The sequence below is a fragment of the Bactrocera neohumeralis genome, chromosome 2, assembly GCF_024586455.1.
Source record: "Bactrocera neohumeralis isolate Rockhampton chromosome 2, APGP_CSIRO_Bneo_wtdbg2-racon-allhic-juicebox.fasta_v2, whole genome shotgun sequence".
Lineage (NCBI taxonomy): Eukaryota > Metazoa > Arthropoda > Insecta > Diptera > Tephritidae > Bactrocera > Bactrocera neohumeralis.
The window spans coordinates 14479547-14499342 of NC_065919.1; the positions used below are offsets into that span (position 1 = coordinate 14479547).

Below are 19796 nucleotides of genomic sequence, written 5' to 3' on the forward strand. Positions count from 1 at the left end.
TGACATTTTTTTTGTCCACATCCAACAAAATCTATGCAAGCCCCTCTTCTTCTTCTTTAATGGCGTAGACACCGCATATACGATTAATTCAGCGCATAACCCTGGGGAGGAATGGCTCGCCTTTTCACTTTAGCTCGCCTTCAAATTGAGGTTTTTTATGGGTACCCTGAGAATACTTGGTCCAAGACCGGAAGTCGTGAGCTGCTTGATTCATATGTATGTAAAAGAATCGTTTCTGGTCACTTCCAAATGAATGGCGCTCAGAGAACTTTCCTCACTTGCGTGAACTTCTACACATGTCTCCATCCTCCAAACCCCTAGGTGCCGAATATTTGGACCCCGGTAGTTATGGTTGGGTGAAAATATTGGTCAATGTATCAGATAATACTTAATACTTCCTTTAGCCCCCATATACCTAATATAAAGATTTTCGAACATCCGGGTGTCTTTATATCGCATATATCGACTAAACGTGAGTTATCTTAATAAAATAGAGAGAGCGTGTGTTTCTTATAACCTTTGCAAGCTGCAAGAGTATGAAATATGGTTTTACCCGAACTTAACGCTTCCTTACTTGTTTCGTTTCGTTTTGCAAATTGGGTTTAGGTATATTATAACGTCTTTTACGATATGTGAAAACTATATTTATCATTAATATTATCTAATTCTTACCTTATAATTTAAACCAGTCTACCAAACTGCACAAAAAGATTAGAAAATATAGCTGAACAGTATTTAGGAATTTCTTCAGAATTATTTCATTTTTACAAGCGGCAACCTTGCATACTATAGGAGCATAATTACCGAAAAAATATATCATCGAACCATTTGTTAGCCATTTTCAGGCTTTAAAAGTAGTAACTCCCCAAAATGCTTAAAAAAGCGCTCAAACGATTAGCGTTTACTGTTTGATGAAATGCGGTCAATTACGTTGACATTTTAATCCAAATAACATACGGGCTTATACATGCCACAAACAAAACCCCCACCATAAAACACTCTATATGAAATATTGTATTATACAACCCACCCGATACTTTACTAAATTGAAAAAAAGAAGTAAAACATATGGCACCCGATAACTGCGGCGACGACATTGAATATGTGAAACAAAGCGGCTTATTGGATAATTAGCAGTAATTCACAGAGGATCGACAGCGCAACAACAATAACATATAGCTTGAGAAAAAATGTGGTAGCGATAAATCACAAAAAATTTTATTGTATAATCGCGCAGTGAGGCACATATTCGGAATAGTTTTTGCTGCAAAATATGTAAATTGTTCAGGCACACATTTATGAGTACAATTAGAGATTATTTTTTTTTTTTTTTGGTTACAGTGTTTGGTGATTACTTTTGTGGAAACATGATCAACAAGTTGTGCTTATTTATTTATTTTCTGTTGTTTTCAAATATTTATACTTTTATTTACTTGATAATACAAAGTGTTTTATTTAGTGCAACAGTCTAGGTTACACATTTTATAGTACATTGCGCTTTGGAGCCTATTTTCGCCATTAGGTTTGCGACTTTGATACATTTTCATTAATGCGCCCAAATGTAGGCTATATTAATTTTAATATCTGAATTTTTGAGTAAGGGTAATGGTAGGTCTGGTGTCCTCAAAGTTTGACATTTATATCTTCCAATAAATATTTTTAAAATATTTGCCTGTCACTGCATTTCAGTTAAATAACCGACTAAAGAGGTTGCTCAAACATGTCGTCACCTAAAATGCAAAATAACGTAAATAAGTTTACAGGCGAAGGAAAAATGATATAATTGAAAGCACTCATATTGAAATAAATTTTGAGTTTTGGTTCTAAGATGGTTATAAAACGGTTAGATATTGGTTATCATACACTCATATTGAAACAAAGTTTGAGTTGTGGTTATAAAATCGTTATGTTTGTTATAAAATGGTTATACATATATTGGTTACCATATATTGAAACAAAATTGGAGTTTTGGTTATAAAATGGTTATATATTGGTTACCATATCATATTGAAACAAAATTGGAGTTTTGGTTATAAAATGGTTATATATTGGTTACCATATCATATTGAAACAAAATTTGAGTTTTGGTTATAAGTGGTTATAAAACGGTTAGATATTGGTTATCATACACTCATATTGAAACAAAGTTCGAGTTGTGGTTATAAAATGGTTATACATATATTGGTTATGTTTGTTATAAAATGGTTATATATTGGTTATGTCGGTTATAAAATGGTTATATATTGGTTACCATATATTGAAACAAAATTGGAGTTTTGGTTATAAAATGGTTATCATTGACTCAAATTGAAACAAAATTTGAGTATTGGTTATAAAACGGTTAGATATTGGTTATTATATCTGACAGCGATTATCGATTTTTTTGCTTCTACGCTGTTTTGCATTTTAGGCGACGATATATACATATATATTATACACATTTTAATTTCAAATACAATTTCACTCATGGAAAATTGCATACTTCTGCTTTCTTCTATACTGAATGCCCCTATTGCATAACCCTTTACATTTCATAATATACCCACACGCATCTAATTAGTGTCACTGTCAGCTATGGAGTATGTGTCACGTCTCGCATTGTCACACACATACATCAGCACACGTCTCTGCTGTTCTTTGCTATCAGCTGCAACTGTTTCATATTTGATTTCCACTTAAAAAATAATATGTACATACATACATACACATGTATATGTTCACAATATTACGTTTATAGGTTTATCGCATGATTCTAAATGTAATAAAAGCGAAGTGACGTTTGTCTCATTATGCCAGATATCTTTATGATAAGCTTTGTTGATTAAGCATTCGTCGACGCATACATACAAATACACGGATTTAAATACAAATACATACATACTTATGTACGTAAATAGTATTAATATACATACATACAATATTTTTATGGCACATGATCATCAGCAGCTGAGCAATTTTGCTCGATTTGATTGATTTGACAGCGAGGCTATGAAGCGCATGCAACCAATTAAAGTGATTTGAGTTGCATATAATTTACTTTTCTATGTACTATATACAAGTATATAAACATGATTTTGTATGTCATAATTATTTATGGCTAACTTTCATGTATACATAATATACAATAGTTTGTAGATATATACATATTTACTGATTGACTTGCCATATATTCTATATTAGATGAAAAGCTTTTATATTATATGTATATAGGTGCATAATATGTATATAACATGTCTTCACACAAATCTTAGTGCCTACTTTATCGGTTGTACGTAAATACATATTGCACTTTATATATAAATGTATGTATGTTTGTAATTTAATAAACACTGCTGTGATCAATGAGCCGTTGAAAATGTAGCAGTGAATCCAAGTGTCTGCTGGCGAGAGTATAACTAAGCCGTTTTGGTCTACTCTTGGACCAGTTCGATTGTTCATCTTTCCATCGTCATATATACCACATTTCCTTTATATTGTAATCATCTAAGTATGGCCCGGAATAAAATGTCCCATACACTATCTGGCATTCGTCTTAAGTATCTGGGAGTTACGGTGTTCAATTATCAAACAAACTATCAAAATTAAATACCAAGCCACTCTTAAAGTTCGCAAAATTCGTTGACGTTCTGCACGACGAATATTTTACACCAAACTAAACGGAAGCTCAATCTGACATTACTAAGAACCAGTAGGTATGGCGTGATGTCCGGCCAGTAGAACGTAAACTAACATTCTCGAACAATATTTACTCTGCAGTCGGCATTTTTTTGTTCTTTTCGCAATTTGGTGCCTTTTCGAGATACCAAGTGCAGTCAGGTCCTTCTCCATCTGATCTCTCCAACGGAGTGAAGGTCTTCCTCTTAATTTGCTTCCCCCGGCGAGTACTGCGTCGAATACTCTCAGAGCTGGAGCGTTTTCATCCATACGGACGACATGACCTAGCCACCGTAGCCGCTACCTCTTGATTCGCTGTACTATGTCAATGTCGTCGTGTAACTCGTACAGCTCATTATTCAATTGAATGCGATATTCGCCGTTCTCAATGCGCAAAAAACCATATATTTACCGCAGAACCCTTTTCTCGAAGACTTGTAACGTCGATTCAACAGAAGTTGTCATCGTCCATGCCTCTGCACCATAAAGCAGTACGGAAGTAATGAGTGACTTATAGAGTTTGTTTCTTGTTCGTCGAGAGAGGACTTTACTTCTCAATTGCCTAAAAAAAGTTTCCGTGTTTTAAATTACCTAAGAGATTGGTTGGGTTTTGAAATTTTAAAAATCGTTTTTTCTTATTTTTTAAAATAATATCATATATATCGACAATAGAAGTTTTGGAGCTAGAAACTTTGAGATAGCGCCTCGTGAGGCTCGACCCGTGACTACTTGAATATTTGATAGTGTTTTTCTCGAAACATCGTTTTCAAAGTCGATGGTAACGATTTCTCAGAAACTAGTGAAGCGATTTTAATGATATTTTTCACAGTTTCTCTAAATAGGTTAACCTCGTGATTGATCAAATGACTTTTTTACTTATAATTCATTTTTTCAAGGCAATTTGTGGTAAAAATGAGAACTAAAAAAAATGTTTTTTTTTTTTCGTAAAAAATCACAAAATATGAAAACGTTTTTATAAATCAATTAATTTGTTATATGGAAAAAATGGTGAAAATAGGCATTTTTCCGGCCGTCAAAGCCCACGTAACCTTTTAAGAAATTTATGACAACTAGTTTAAACTCTTGCCAAATAGAGACTAGTCACTTTTAAAACTTATACTCAATATCTGCCTTAGTAGTTGCATGCAGTAAAGACATTCACATGCAGCTATTTATTAATTTATAATAAATATGCACATATATACGTTAATTACCGATTAAAATACTGCACGCTATGGCGTTTTGTAGACCCGGTGGCTCTGTCTCAGAATTTCACCGACTTCGACTCACGATCTTATACCGGTAAGACATACTCATGTTCATATGATATTTGTATGTATGTATGGTATATACAATAGTATATGTATGGTATAGTATATAATATATATTGTATATGGTATGCATACGGTGTGTCTGTTGTCTTGCCGTACTCGCTACTTTTTAGTGGTTGTGTTGATAATTACTGATTCCGTCACAGCAGCAATTGTTGTTTGATAGTCTGTCCATTATTTATTGGAACTATCGATCAGGTGATTGATAAATTGAAAGTGCACTAAGCTAGTGTATTAAGAGATATTTTACATACAATACTTAGTGAGTGTGTAAAGTAAAGTGTAAAATCGAATTTCAGTAAACAAAAACGTCCAAATTTTGTGCTAAAATTAATTTTTTTTAAAGTCGCCTCTCAATGTTTAAAAGTTTTGAAACCGTCAGTGTCTGTATGGACAATATCTGCTAGCATAACATTTATTTATTGGATTTTATTCATGGAGTAGGCGATAATCACTGCAGGAGTAGAGAATTTTTTTTCAGCTTCGTCGCAGATCGCGCGAAACTCGAAAAATATTTAATAATTTCTTAAAAAATTGTACTTCTATTCTTAAAATATACACATAATGGTTGATCCCTTTCGAAGTTCCCTACATTTTTTAAAGGAAAAACACATATTCATATTAAATTTAATGGGGAATGTTTATTATCATTCGAAAGAACATTCTTTCCCATTTATTTTTTTAGATCATCTCTTTCAAATGTTGGCTGCGCCTACGTCAGAGATGGTTCATCCGTTGAGTCCAACATTCGAGGACTCGTTCGAGCATTTCAACTGGTAACTGGCGCATGGTACGCGTGATGTTTTGCTCCAAAGCCTCAATCGAAGCGGGATTGTCCGCATAAACTTTAGACTTTACATATCCCCATTGGAAAAAGTCTAAAAGTGTGATATCACACGATCTTGGTGGTAAATCGACCGGCACAAAACGTGAAATTATCTGCTCAGCGAAGTGTTCTCTCAATAAATCTACTGATTGATGTAATGTGTATGTGATAAGTGGCGCCGTCTTGTTGAAACCAAATGTCGCCGAGATCACGAGCTTCAATTTCCACATCAAATCGGTTATCATCTCGCGATAACGATCGCCATTGACGGTTACATTCACACCAGCATAATTTTTATAGAAATATGGACCGATGATTCCACTGGCCCACAGCCGACACCAAACTGTTGTGTTTTCTGGATGAAATGACAGCTCTTGAATCTTTTCAAATTTCTCTTCGTCCCAAATGCGGCAATTTTGCTTGTTTGCACCCCCACTGAGCCAGAAATGGGCCTCATCGCTGAACAAAATTTGTCTCGAAAACGTCGGATCTGCTTGGAACGTTTCAAGAGCCCATATAGTGAAACAATGTTGCTATGGAAGGTCGAGCGCCTTCAGTTCTTGCACAAGCTGTATTTTGTACGCTTTCATGTACAGTTGGCAACCCTGCCCAAAGATAATTTCAACTGTAAGCCTTCTTAAACGTCATTTTCGTTATATACTATATGTTTGTATATTTCCTGAAAATTTTGCCGCGTTTGACATATTTTCAACATTTCTGCTTCTAAGTTTGATTGCATGATTTATGTTTCCCGCATACGTTATAATTACTCTGCATGATTCGATCACTTTCGATCATCGCTGTTAATCATAAATGTCGTGTTTTGTAATGCATCATTGCATTGACTGGTCGCTAACCACTTGAAGATTACAAATGTGTATACCCACACATGTGTATACGTTATATGTATTATATATTCTTATATGATATACTTGTCAAGCCCATATTCGTGATTTTCAACCCACACTAATCATTTTTATTTTTTTTTTTTTGCAATTTAATGAAGTTGACTTGCAATTTCACGTTTGACATATGTTTGTGTGTGTGTAAGTATAATAATTAATTACCAGGAAATTTATGAAACATGACAAATTAATTGAATTTTTACTGTGTACAAGTTTCTTTTATTAAATAGGACTGTAGTACTTTGTTAATTAATGAACTATTCGGTGATTTCTATTACTTATGGGAGAACGTGACATATATGTGCAATTGAGAGCGTTTAATCGATTATATATTCCGCTGAAAAATAATTTTCTTACGTACATATCTTCCTACAAGACGAGGAACCGAGAAGCAAGTAATGATTGATCATATGATCATCGGCGCTGATCGAAGACGCACACAGTGTTTGGGTATTTATAGTTTCATTAGATTCTTGAAGTAGTTACTTACTTATGACTACGATGACATAACACAGGTCAACACGATTTTTGGGTCTGACATCTACATGTTAAATTCTAGTTTCTCCTATGACAAAAATAAGGAAACAATTTTTTTTCCAGTTAAAGTTTGCTTTTGTAGAAATTAGAGCAATTTTTCGATTTTTAAGCAGAAATGACTGATTTTTATATTTTTTTTTTACAATTTCACTATAGATTATAATTAGAAAACTTTTTTTTTTAGATAGAAGAGTCGTTTTTATTCAAGATGTGTGAAAAAAAATAATATATAAGTTAAATTAAAAAGAAATTACTGTCTAAAAGTGAATATTTTTTGTATTTCTTTTATGCTCATAAGAGCTCTCTCGTATTAAACCCCAAATATACTTATCGATGTAGATCAGCCCAAAGCAAACTTAAAGAACTAAAGATTAATATTTAAGTGTTTTTCAATGTCTAGGATCAGAATTCAAGCATGAGAACAGAAACCCAAAAAAAAAAAAAATTTTTTTGTTGACCTGTGTAATCTAAAGACTTAGTTATTATAAGTTTATAATGATTTCGTAATTATGTTTTAAAATTCTAATTCAAATAATAGCTCCTGAAACATTTACAAAGTGTTTTTTCTGCTTTCCATTTCATTTCCGCGCTGACAGACAATAAAAAACTTATTTTATACAAAATATCTTTGATATATCTAGGAAGATTGCCTGAAAGTTTCAGGCTAATTCGGTCAAGGCGTTTTGAAAACAATTTCATCTGACTCTGACTCTGAAAACAGCGTAATACGTTCGTATTTCTGAAACTATTTTTCGGATCAATTTTAGGATAATATGCTCAAATATTTATAGTATATAGGGCCTACCAAGAAGTACGATATCATGTTAGAATGAAACAAAACATCATTTTAGCTGGAAATTGAAATCCGGACAGTTAAGAAATCATGGTTTTTCTTATTTGATGTTTAAGTTTGTGTGTTCATATTATATGTCTAAATAAAATTAAATGAAAAAACAAATTTTTTTCTTCTTAAAATGTATTTTTTTGATATTTTTGTATATTTTGGTGTTTTAATAGTGAAAAATAAATGTTTACATAACTTTAATGCTAATTCTTTTACAAAAATTATTTTTAATAGTCGGGTAGAGAGAATATTAGACACACGAACAATCTTAAAACTAATATTTTGTTGAGCCTCCTTTGCTTTCTATAACGGCCTTAACGCGCTGCGGCATTGAATTTGTCAAATTCTGCAATTTTGTGCTGCGATTTCGTTATACCAGACATCCTCGAAAATTTATCCAACTCAGCTAAGATACTGGGTCGCTTCTTTGCTACCTTGGTCTTCATAATATACCAAAGGTTATTAATGGGGGTTAAATCTGGGCTCTTACGTGGCCATTTTAACGTCAAAATTCCATTTAGCGAGAGAAAGTCTTTTACCTAGAAAAAAAAAGGTAAAATTAATATTGCTAATGAAATAATTTGTGTAAACTACAGACATGAAAAAAAATTGATAGCTACTATTTTGGCGCGATGCCATGGCACAGAATCATCCTGGAGGATGAGTTCGTTCTCTTGCGAAAAGTGCTCTTCAATTGAGGGTGTTAAATATTCCTACAGTAATTGCTGGTACTTAATTGCGTTTACTGTTCCATCTATTAGAATCAGTCTTCCAAGTCCATGCTTAACCGTTCTTCGGAAGAACTCTTCGCTATTGTTTTCACTAGTTTTTCTGCTTACTTTCGACATCCTGTCGCTACATAACATGTTGAAATTGGATTCGTCAGAGATTATTACTTTCTGCCAAACGACTTCAGTTCAGCTTTGGAGCTTTATAGCCCACCGGAGGCGTTGTTGAAGCATTTTCTTAATTAAAAGTGGCTATTTTGCGGCTCGTCGAGCGTTCAAACCAGCATCCCGGAGCCTGTTTCGTATAGTTTTAGCAGTGATATCGGTTCCAAGTTCTTCTATGATCTTCAACATTGTGTTATAACGCTCGTTATAGTCATCATCATCATATCACAATCCACAAATGGTAAATTTTTGGGTATGCAATTGCATTTCCTGAACTACACGAGAACTTAACCCAATAGCAACAATTTTGTTTGTTGACGAAGCTATTATGTCAAAAACGGGCCTCAACTGAGAAAGTGATTTTTCGATAAAGAAGAAATCAGTATCCAGCGTAGACAATGACTTTGCGTAGTAATCTTGGACAATTTTCAAGCGTTTTACCAAAGAGAAACGTGACACTATAAAATGGCAAAACTTACTGAACACATTGACAAAATTTAACACAAATCCGTAAACAAACATGGCCGCCAAGAGCTGTCAAAATCACGTCAACGGAAATATCATATGAATTGAATATTCTCTTGTCATTCTTAAATAATAATCGCATATAAATACAAAAGTATTTTTTTATAGAAAGACACCACTTTCTCTGGGCAAATAAATGTTCATTACCTTCCGTCATAAAGTCTTGTAATTTACTACAAATACATAAGTATAAATATATTTTATTTATTTCTATAGTTATAGCTTCGTATTATCAATTCTTCCTGGTATATCAAGCGCTTAAAGTTTCCGACAAGTCCACGGAAGTAGCGCTTTATAAATGAGCACTCCTTGTTGTTTTTTGTTTTCGTACGAATCTTGTTTCTAAAAAAATAAGTAAAAATGTGTATTGTTTTTATTTTTTTTACTCCAGCAGTCAAGTACACTTGAGAACTTGTGCTGTTTTTGTGGTCACAAATATTGATACAATAATATTCGTACATGAGTACCAATGACTACGTCAAATGAATGGGAATATGTACTTATGCATGAATATACATACCTATATACACATGTTCTTAAAAGATAAATGCATATATATATATATATATATATATATATACATATATAAATACTGAACACATGCTTTTTTCTGTTTGCACTACCCTCCAGATCTCTGGAGGCCAATTGCCACGAGCAACACTAAGTACGTTGCGTCACATTGCCTCTACCGTCTGGCATTTCGATGATGTCAGGCAGACGCACTGCAATGCCGAATGCTTATTTGCGGTCAGACGGCTGATGGTAAGCGCGCCTAAATGTATGTATTTGTAAACAAATGGTGCCGAGGCAGAAGAAGAAGTATAAAAATATGAAAGCACCTCTTCTGTTAATAACGCATTTTTGTCTGATGTGAAAGTAAAATATTTATTTTAAGCATATGTGTATGTGTGTGTGTGCCTCAAAGTTGATTGATGATTGTATATAATGCGTCAGCAATTTTCGTAAGCTTCCCAAGTGCAGCTTAGTGGACGCATATTAGTCGCATGGGCGCTGAGTGGTGACGATGCTTGAAGGCTTTTATTTTGTGGCTTTTTTCTGATGTTGATTTAATTGATTGAGCGCGCTTAACGCGCTGACCACGCAGTCTGACACTTAACCCCTTACCGCATAATGAAATATAATATTTGGGAAACATTGTTTGAGCTCAAAAATTAATTAATCAAAAATTAATATTAAGCACTGAAGTTTACTAGCATATTATGTATAGAATTTTTTGGTTTTTGTTTGGAAAATTTATATTTTATAATTTAGTATTTTCTCAAAGAACCATATAACTCAAAATTTGAGTAAAAATGAAGATATCTTGATAAAACTCTAATTTGGCACAGGGGATCGCAGTGGCTAGGGGCTAGAAAAAGAATAGTAAAAAAAGAAGACCCCCGGGTCGCAACAATTGTGTGTCTCATATACATAGAAGTCACATCCAAGTCATATCAACAGAAGACGCAGCTGGTAGCACTGAAGCTTGCATAGACCAAACAACTAAATATTCCTCATTTATTTTATTTTCCAGATCAATGAGCTGAAAACCGACAAATATCACTAATAACAACCGCATACACACTGTATACATACATAACCACACAAAAAATATTTTCCCAAGAAGTGATAAGAACCAGCAAATCAATGTCGTTCAAAAGAAAATATTATCGACGTTAAGTGTAGTGAGTTATTTTAAGTTGTGTACAATTCTAAAGTCCCTGTCCCCAAAAACAAAAAAAAGTTTAAACGTTGTGCTGTTAAATTAAGCGTCCAAGAGCAAATTTATTAAAAAAAAATTAACCCTTAAACCATTTTATCAGTTAACAATCTTACGAAACGATTTTATATAAACGAAAAACGAACAAAAAATCTACCTGCAAGGCAGTATTTTCCACAAATGGCCACAAATTCTACACGCATAGGGGATAGCAACAACAGCACTGAAGAGAGTAAATGTACCCTATCGAAACACAACGCCGCCACAGCAATGACGCACGAAGAGCACACAAATACCGCCGAAACGTTGCAGAGCGATAGTGCGAACACGCAAGCAGCAGACCAACCGAGTATTAGCGCTAATAATGCTGGAACGGGCATCCAGCATGCCGTGGGCCCACAACGGTTGGGTGACGATGTCTTCGAAAACGCCTTCGATGAGTCCATGGATTGCCTGGAACAGGCCGAAGCGGATGGTTATGAATCGGACTCGGAAAGCGCCAATGAGTACGACGATACAGTCAGCGATTCTGTGACGACTGGATTGCGTACCATTGACAGTGAACATCTGACTTTCTCCAGTGGTTTTGGCAGCTCGATGTTGTCGAGTTTTCCGCCTACAGGTTCGTACGATTACAACAGTTGTAGCAGTAGCAGCGACAGCGAAGAAGAAGTATGCGCAGGCGTGCAACATGACGAACGGACGGGCAAGTTCCTACCCGTCGAGTCACGTCATTTAGATATCTTCCATACGCGTCCATATTTATTGCCATTCGTAGAGCGCCGACGTTTGTCGCAATGCAAAGAGGAGGATGAGGATGATGGCGAAAAGTCACCACAGCCAACCACAAGTGGCATGTCGGCGCCGAAGTTTGAGAAGTCGACACTACCCACACCGCCACCACCACCACCAACCACTGACGAGGCAGCGGCAGAAAAGTTTAAGGAGCTGGAACGTTTGCGTCAGCAATTTATGCATAAAATCGACAGTATCAACACTAATAATGTGGATGATATCAAAACGGTTACAGTGACCGCAGAAAATTTTTCACCACCCCCACCACCACCAATACCGCCAACAATATTGCCACCATCGCTTATTAATTTGCTGCAGTCGACCAAGAAGAAACCACTGCCGATGATTAAGGCTGCCGAACCGCGTAAGGCAATTATGCCGGCACCGCAAATATCAGCGGCGTCAAACGAAGTCGCCGCGGTGAATAACCATATGCCGCTCGCTAGTTCTACAGGCAGCGTAGTCAGCACAAACCTCAATGAATCATCAACGCTGTTGACAACACAAGCGCAGCCAACCGCGCCAAGTTTCGCCTCAAACACCACCGCAATAGCCACCAACAATGCAGCATTGAATGTGTCAAAACACGCCGAACCGAATTTGCCGCATGCCGAGAGCTCTGAGATGCTTATTATTAAAGGTAAATTTACCGTAACCAAAGCAAAGGAGACGCCCGAACTACAACAATTGCGCACTGAGGCCGATAAGCTGAAACATTTGAGCTCAAGCGCCAATGCACATACCATCAGCTTTCCCAGCAGTTATGGTGGTTACACCTCTGTACAGGGACTCTTCTCACAGCGTTACGGTAGTCACAAATTTCCCACCGCCGTGCCGCACCTTTCCAAGAAATTTTTCGATGCCTCGCTGGTTGAAATCCGTACGCCGGATGCCAGCAATACATCGCTCAATCAGATTGGCAACGAAGAGCGTCCGAAGAGTGAACAGATCTCAAAAAGTACAGTGAACGCCACATCTGCGCCTGCATCCACACCCGCAACCAAAAACACAACAACTCTCATTCACCACCAAAGTTACAATAATTGTGATAATAGTTTAGTGAAACCACCCGGCAATCTAGCGCATTTAGATGATGTGTGGATCAAAAGATCAGCGGTCAAAACTCCATCAGCAAGGAGGCAAACGCTAGATGAGAGTGCATTAGGGATTGGGCGCACAACAGCTGCGCCTTCGGAAGATGTAAGTTCTGTTGCTCGAAAGAGTCATTAAATGCTACGAATTCATGGCATTTTAGCCTATTCTAAAATTGAGTTATATAAAGAAACTGTACAGTTCCGAGTTTATGCGTCTTTTGTAGGATTTTAGCATATAGTTGAGTTGTAAAATTTAGTTTCCATCAGAGCGAGTATATATAACGGTTTATGAAATAAGTCAGTCTAAAATTCCAGAATCCCAGTTGTTTCGGAATATTTGCTTCATTTCAAGTAATCGTTTCTACCGTACTTTCTGCTCTTCTTAAGGGGTTACAAGGGGTTCCTCGGTTAAAAAACAGCCCTTTTTCAACAATTTTTTTCTCATATAAAAAATTAAATATTATTAACAAAGAAATTCAAAAATTTTTGGAAAAAATATTTTAAACTCGGCCATTGCAAGGCAATTATCGGTGACCCCTCGGCAATAAGATGCGCCCGTTTTGGCAGAATAACTCCTTACAGGATCATCTAAAGTGAAAAAACACGTGTTTTAGTTAAAACCTTAACTTAGAACTTGGACGAAGAAAGATTTTTGGCAGACATTTTTATAAAACAATGAAACTTTCGCGATATTTTTTTCAAATAGTTGTAATCGAAAAAAAAACCTTTCGACCAAGTCTTAAAGAATTGTTTCTCCAAGACCTGTGTAAAATGTCATGGTATTTTATGAAGATCGGTTAAGTAGTTCTCGAGAAATCTTGCCAACCGACCTCGAAAACACAGTTTCGAGAAAAACACGTTTAAAGCCTTACAAGTTCTCAAGGCTGTATCTCTGGAACTATTACTCTGATGAATTTGAAAATTTTGTAAAATATTCCAGAATTTAATAAGACAAAAAAAAAATCAATTTTTTGAAACCCGTAAACCCGAGTAACCCCTTAACTGAGCGAGTTTTTTCTGAAAGACGCTCAAATAAAAAAAAGCGATTTTAAATTGGAAGCGTGATAGTAAATTGTGTGGAGAAATTGATTTTCTATATTCAAAACAAAAGTATATAATATACATGAAATTTTTGGGCTTTAGGTCATTGACTTTAAGGTACAAACCTAAGTCCAGTGTATATTTGTCCCATCATACGTTGATATGTTCAAATACTCTCTGTGTTTATTTGCAAAGCAATGCTTCGGACGAGACCAAAATATTTACATTTGTCTGCGTTTGATTTTGACTGAGCGAAGTAAGTGACTACCATGTAGCCTTGGGCTTTGGCCATGGCCGGTCAATGCACGAAATAAAGTAAAATGTGACAAGTATGACTACGCATCTTTCTCAACAGGCCATTAGCCTAACAGCTGGGCAAAAGAATTGTGACTGATAAGTCAATATAAATATGCATTTTAAGATAAACATCGATATAAACAAATACATTTGCGTATGTGCCTTTGTTTACCAACCGTTTCACTTGTCCATCTGTCTAATTATAACTCAAATTATATGGGTGTGCACTGATTGCTACCTTTCTTCGGGCATAAAGGCGAGTAAAAGTGTAAGCACTTTTACATTTTCGACTGTATTTATAGCGTGAGGGTAATTTTGTATTTATAAACTCCCAACTTTGCAATACTTTACACTTACTTGTTTACTTATTGGCTTTGCATAATTGCGGAAATTTTCAGTAGTTTCGGTTAAAACGTTTTATTTTCGCTGATTCAGCCAGTTTCTTTACATTTTGCCTGACAACTGTGTCAGCGAAGATACGTTTTTTTTTAAGAAAAATACTTTACAGGCATTTATGGGAAAATTATGTAAGTGGATTGAAAGCAACCCGTATGATAGAAGAGTTAGCACGGAAAGCGCTGAATAGTAAGAAAAAATTAATTTATTTCTTATGAATTTTATAACTCAATGAAAAAAAAATTATTATGAATGATGAAACTCACAGTTTTGTAGGAAATTTACTGCTCTATAAAAAAGGTCTCATATGATTTTTCGATTAAGTTAAGCGTTTACGAGATATTCATCGTCAAACATCAATGCATATTAGGGCGGATCAAAAAAAAATTATTTTTTTTTTCGTTTGGTACTCCAAAAATAGGTTCCTAGACACCTCTAAGAAAGCCTCTCCAAAAATCTATTCATAATAATTTTTTTTTCATTGAGTTATAAAATTCATAAGAAATAAAAAATTTTCCCAAAAATAAACAAACTTTAACTGTTAATATCTTTTAAACGTTTGGGTTTACGAAAAAATCATAATAGACTTTTTTGTAGAGCATTCAATTTCCTACAAAATCTAAGGAACAAGATATTTTTTTAATTAGTTGGAAGCGAGATATAAATTTTTCTATCTGATAATAAGAAAAAATAGAAAACATGTTTGGAGAGGCTTAGAGGTGTCTAGGAAATTTTTTACCGAATTACAATGTTTAAAAATTCATGTTTGGAGAGGCTTTTTAACCACCTTGAAGTTATCCTCATCCTGCTCAGTATGCAATTTAGAGTAGCTGCCCAATGTATTTTTTTATAGTAGGAGGAAGCATTGAAAGCCGGAGTGCGGGACTTTAATCTGCTAAACCTAACCTAAAAGGTATTACTTCATGGGAGAGAAGAAGACATTTAAGTCTCCTCTATTGTACGGACTGACTGATGCCTAATCTGTTGTAAATGTCTCAATCTTGTCATAATTAGAGCTGCCGCTTCACTGAACGCTTTCCATTTTACAGAGGACTCGCATATAAATGCAATCGAATTTTCCACCGTGAGACTACCTCCAAGTGTGATTTTCAGCTTTTCAATTATACTTGAAAACCGAAGGCAATGATAGAGTACGTTTCCACGTTCAGTCGGGTCTACGTAACCGGAACAGACCCGGATTTTTATTCGGCCAAGGACTGTCAACTCGGCAGAATTCTGCCGCTACAACAACAACATCAACATAGAGTACGTGTTCAGAGATTTACACTCTGAACAGGTCGGAAAATATGGCTACTGATTATTTGGGTCAGGTAAAAATCCAAGTCCACATGTTGTCTATCTATCCACGAATGTATGTCCGGAATCAGTCCAACGTCCTTTGCAGGCAGTTTGGCACCTTTGCTGTCACATTGTGAAGCTTTTTATTCTCTTCTCTCGTTTTCCTGCAGTAGACGTCTCTGATAAGTTACATATTCGCGCGAATTCGTCTCCCTGTATGTCAATCGGCGCCATACTGGCTAAAACCTCAGCAGCGTCATTTGATATGGTTCGGAAAGCATTTATCACGCGCATTGCAGAAAGCCTATACACCGCGTTAATTGGTCTAGCATATGATTTTATATCTGGCGCCTGTATTCATATTGGAGCCGCATATAGTATAACTGCACTCGTTACCTTAGCTATTAAAAATCGTCGGCTGGAACGCACAAAACCTTTATTTGACATCATTCTAGATAAAGCATTATAGATTTTATTTGTATTTTCCAAGTTCTCCTTGAATTTGAGTCTTAAGTCCACTCTTACACCAAGGTAATTCAACTGCGGCTGCGAAGTAATCTCACATTCTCCTATGGTGGGCGATATCTTTTCTTCAATTTTCCTGGAAGGAAATGTCAGAGGCTTTCGAGCAAGACTTCTGTTTTCTGCTCCGCCAGCTCTAAACTCATGGTAGTAAACCATCGACGCAAACCTTATATGCAGGCATTGCATTTGATTCAGAGGTCATCCAGATGTTTAGCCACTGACACCACTATGAGGTCATCCACATATGCGATTGTTTTCAAGTTTTTTTCTTGCGGCATTCTTAGCATCCTGTTGTACATCAGGTTCCATAGTAGTGAGCCTAAAATCGAGCCTTGAGGTACTCCACTGGAGATTGTGTAGTTGTAAGTGCCATCGTCCGTTTCGAGTAAAAATCTCCTATTTCGAAAGTAACTCATTAACTTAACTTTGAATAGAATGAGAATATTAAACTTTTCGAGTCCATGCGATGAAGTTTCGACTAAAATCTGGCTTTATGTGTGAGATAAAAGGAAAAATACTTTGATAACTAATTATAATTTAAAGAAGTAGCATTCTTTTTTCAAAGTTGGCCAATGCATATGAGGCATGAAAGATGTCAGTTTCAAAGTCTTCTGTTTTAGAAATGAATAATTATTTAATGAATATTTGCATCGAAAATTCATTTAAATATGGATCTGACTCGTTAACGCTTTATATGCTCTACTTATAATATCTAGGCTTCACCGCAACCCACAAAATATATAATTGACGTCATCGAGACGGTTACGATTACCGAACTACCAAAGATCGTTGTTTCTTCCATTAAAGAAATATTTGCACATAAATCAGATATATATATATATACATATTTATATATCAGTAATATAATAAATCAAAATCCTCCAATGACGCCTCTTCATACCCAAAAATAATAAAAATAATAAATGCCGTTTGAATTAATTTATAGTATTATATACATATGTACATTAGGGTGATTCAAAAAAAATTTTTTTTTTTTTTTTTTCAATTGGTACTCGCAAAAATAGGTTCCTAGACACCTCTAAGAAAGCCTCTCCAAATATGAGTTTTTAATTGTAACGGGAAGGTCCTCCGCCTAACGGTTTTCTATTTTTTCTTATTATCAGATAGAAAAATTTATATCTCGCTTCCAACTACTTGAAAAAATATCTTGTTAATTAGGTTTTGTAGGAAATTAAATGCTCTAAAATATGGTCTCTTATGATTTTTTCGTAAACCCAACCGTTTAAAAGATATTAAGGATTGAAATTTGATTATTTTTGGAAAAATTCTTTTTTTCTTATTAATTTTATAACTCAATAAAAAAAAATTATTATGAATGATGATACACATAGTTTTGTAGGAAATTTACTGCTCTATAAAAATGGTCTACTATGATTTTTCGATTAAGTTAAGGCTTTCTTAGAGGTGTCTAGGAACCTATTTTTCCGAGTACCAAAAAAAAAATTTTTTTTTTGTTTGATACTCTGAAAAATAGGTTCCTAGACACCTCTAAGAATACCTCTCCAAAAATCTATTCATAATAGTTTTTTTTATTGAGTTATAAAATTAATAAGAAATAAAAAATTTTCTCAAAAATAATCAAACTTTAACTGTTAATATCTTTTAAACGGTCGGGTTTACGAAAAAATCATAAGAGACCATATTTTAGAGCATTTAATTTCCTACAAAACCTAATTAACAAGATATTTTTTTCAAGTAGTTGGAAGCGAGATATAAATTTTTCTATCTGATAATAAGAAAAAATAGAAAACCGTTAGGCGGAGGACCTTCCCGTTACAATTAAAAACTCATATTTGGAGAGGCTTTCTTAGAGGTGTCTAGGAACCTATTTTTACGAGTACCAATTGAAAAAAAGAAAAAAAAAATTTTTTGAATCACCCTAATGTACATACATACGAACATATGTATGTATGTACATTAGAACGAGTCGATTTTTTTCCTACTGCAACATGTTTTGTTATGCAGAATGATCCATAAAATATTACCCGCATACTCGATTTTTCCGTTTTTTGGCTTCCTCTAAATCAACCCGCTCTAATGTACATACATACATATTCAATCGGTGAAGAATAAAAAGAACGAATTGTTGAAAAAGCCAACGAAATTGGCTCCTATTAAACAATTAATGCTAAATATAGCGTTTTGGTGGAATTCGGTGCCGACAGCGAAAATTTCTACCACATGGAAGGTTCGCACAGAGCTAGACATTTGTAAACAAATAAATTAAGCAGGAAACAAATTAGTAATTTGGTAAACAAAAAGCACAAATTGGGTAAAGAAGAATGAATAACAATAAAAAATAAACCAAAAATTATGAATAAGTTGGAATTCGCAAAACTTTCAACGACAAATAAAGTAACAATCGCTTATTGGCTCTCGAAGAAAGCAAGATGAGATGTGTGCTTAATTAATACTGCATATGAAATTTTATATCTTAATCTTAATGAAGATTAATTTATATAATTAATTAATGTGACATTAAATTTAATAGATTTTTTATATAAATAGTATTATATTATATAAATATGTTTTTTTTAATATATATTGTTTTATAAATAATTTTTAAACTAAAATATCTATAACAAATTGTAATTTTGTGACACCTACATAATCTATATTGACCTAAAAACTTTACTACTCACAAAATCCAATAAGAAACTAGTATATGTTGGGTAGTCGAAAAAGTCTTTTCGTATTTTGTCAATCGATGTGTTTGCAATCGTATATCTCCAGTGCTACTAATCACATTGCGTCATACCATATAGTGTTGAAAAGGTGAGATTTTAAGCTTCATTTCACCAAAAAAATTAAATTCGGGGAGGTTGAAAAAAAGTTACAGCTGTTAAAAAATGGGTGAAAATAATGAAGAAATTCGCTATATTTTGAAATTTTTGTATAAAAAAAGAAAGAATGCCACGCAAGCCTTATCACATTGTCTCATATCATATAGTGTTGAAAAGGTGAGATTTTTATTCACCAAAAAAAAAAAAGAAAGAATGCCACGCAAACCACCAAAGAAATTTGTGAAGTTTACAGAGAGGATGCGGTATCAGTTCGTATAGCACAACAATGGTTCGCTCTCTTTCGTTCTGG

At 34.7% G+C, this 19796-nt stretch overlaps 1 protein-coding gene across 2 annotated transcripts in view; it reads left to right on the forward strand.

Moving 5' to 3' along the window:
- Positions 1-19796, forward strand: part of LOC126767882 (5'-AMP-activated protein kinase subunit gamma-1) — a 236166-nt gene that overhangs the window by 81839 nt on the left and 134531 nt on the right. Inside the window, exon 3 of one of the 2 annotated variants that reach the window (XM_050485582.1) lies at positions 11050-13230. The exons of the other annotated variant lie outside the window; for it this stretch is intronic. Coding sequence (XP_050341539.1) covers positions 11416-13230 — 1815 coding nt within the window. The 5' untranslated portion in view covers positions 11050-11415. The remainder of the gene's footprint in view (positions 1-11049; positions 13231-19796) is intronic. 2 annotated transcript variants of the gene reach the window in all.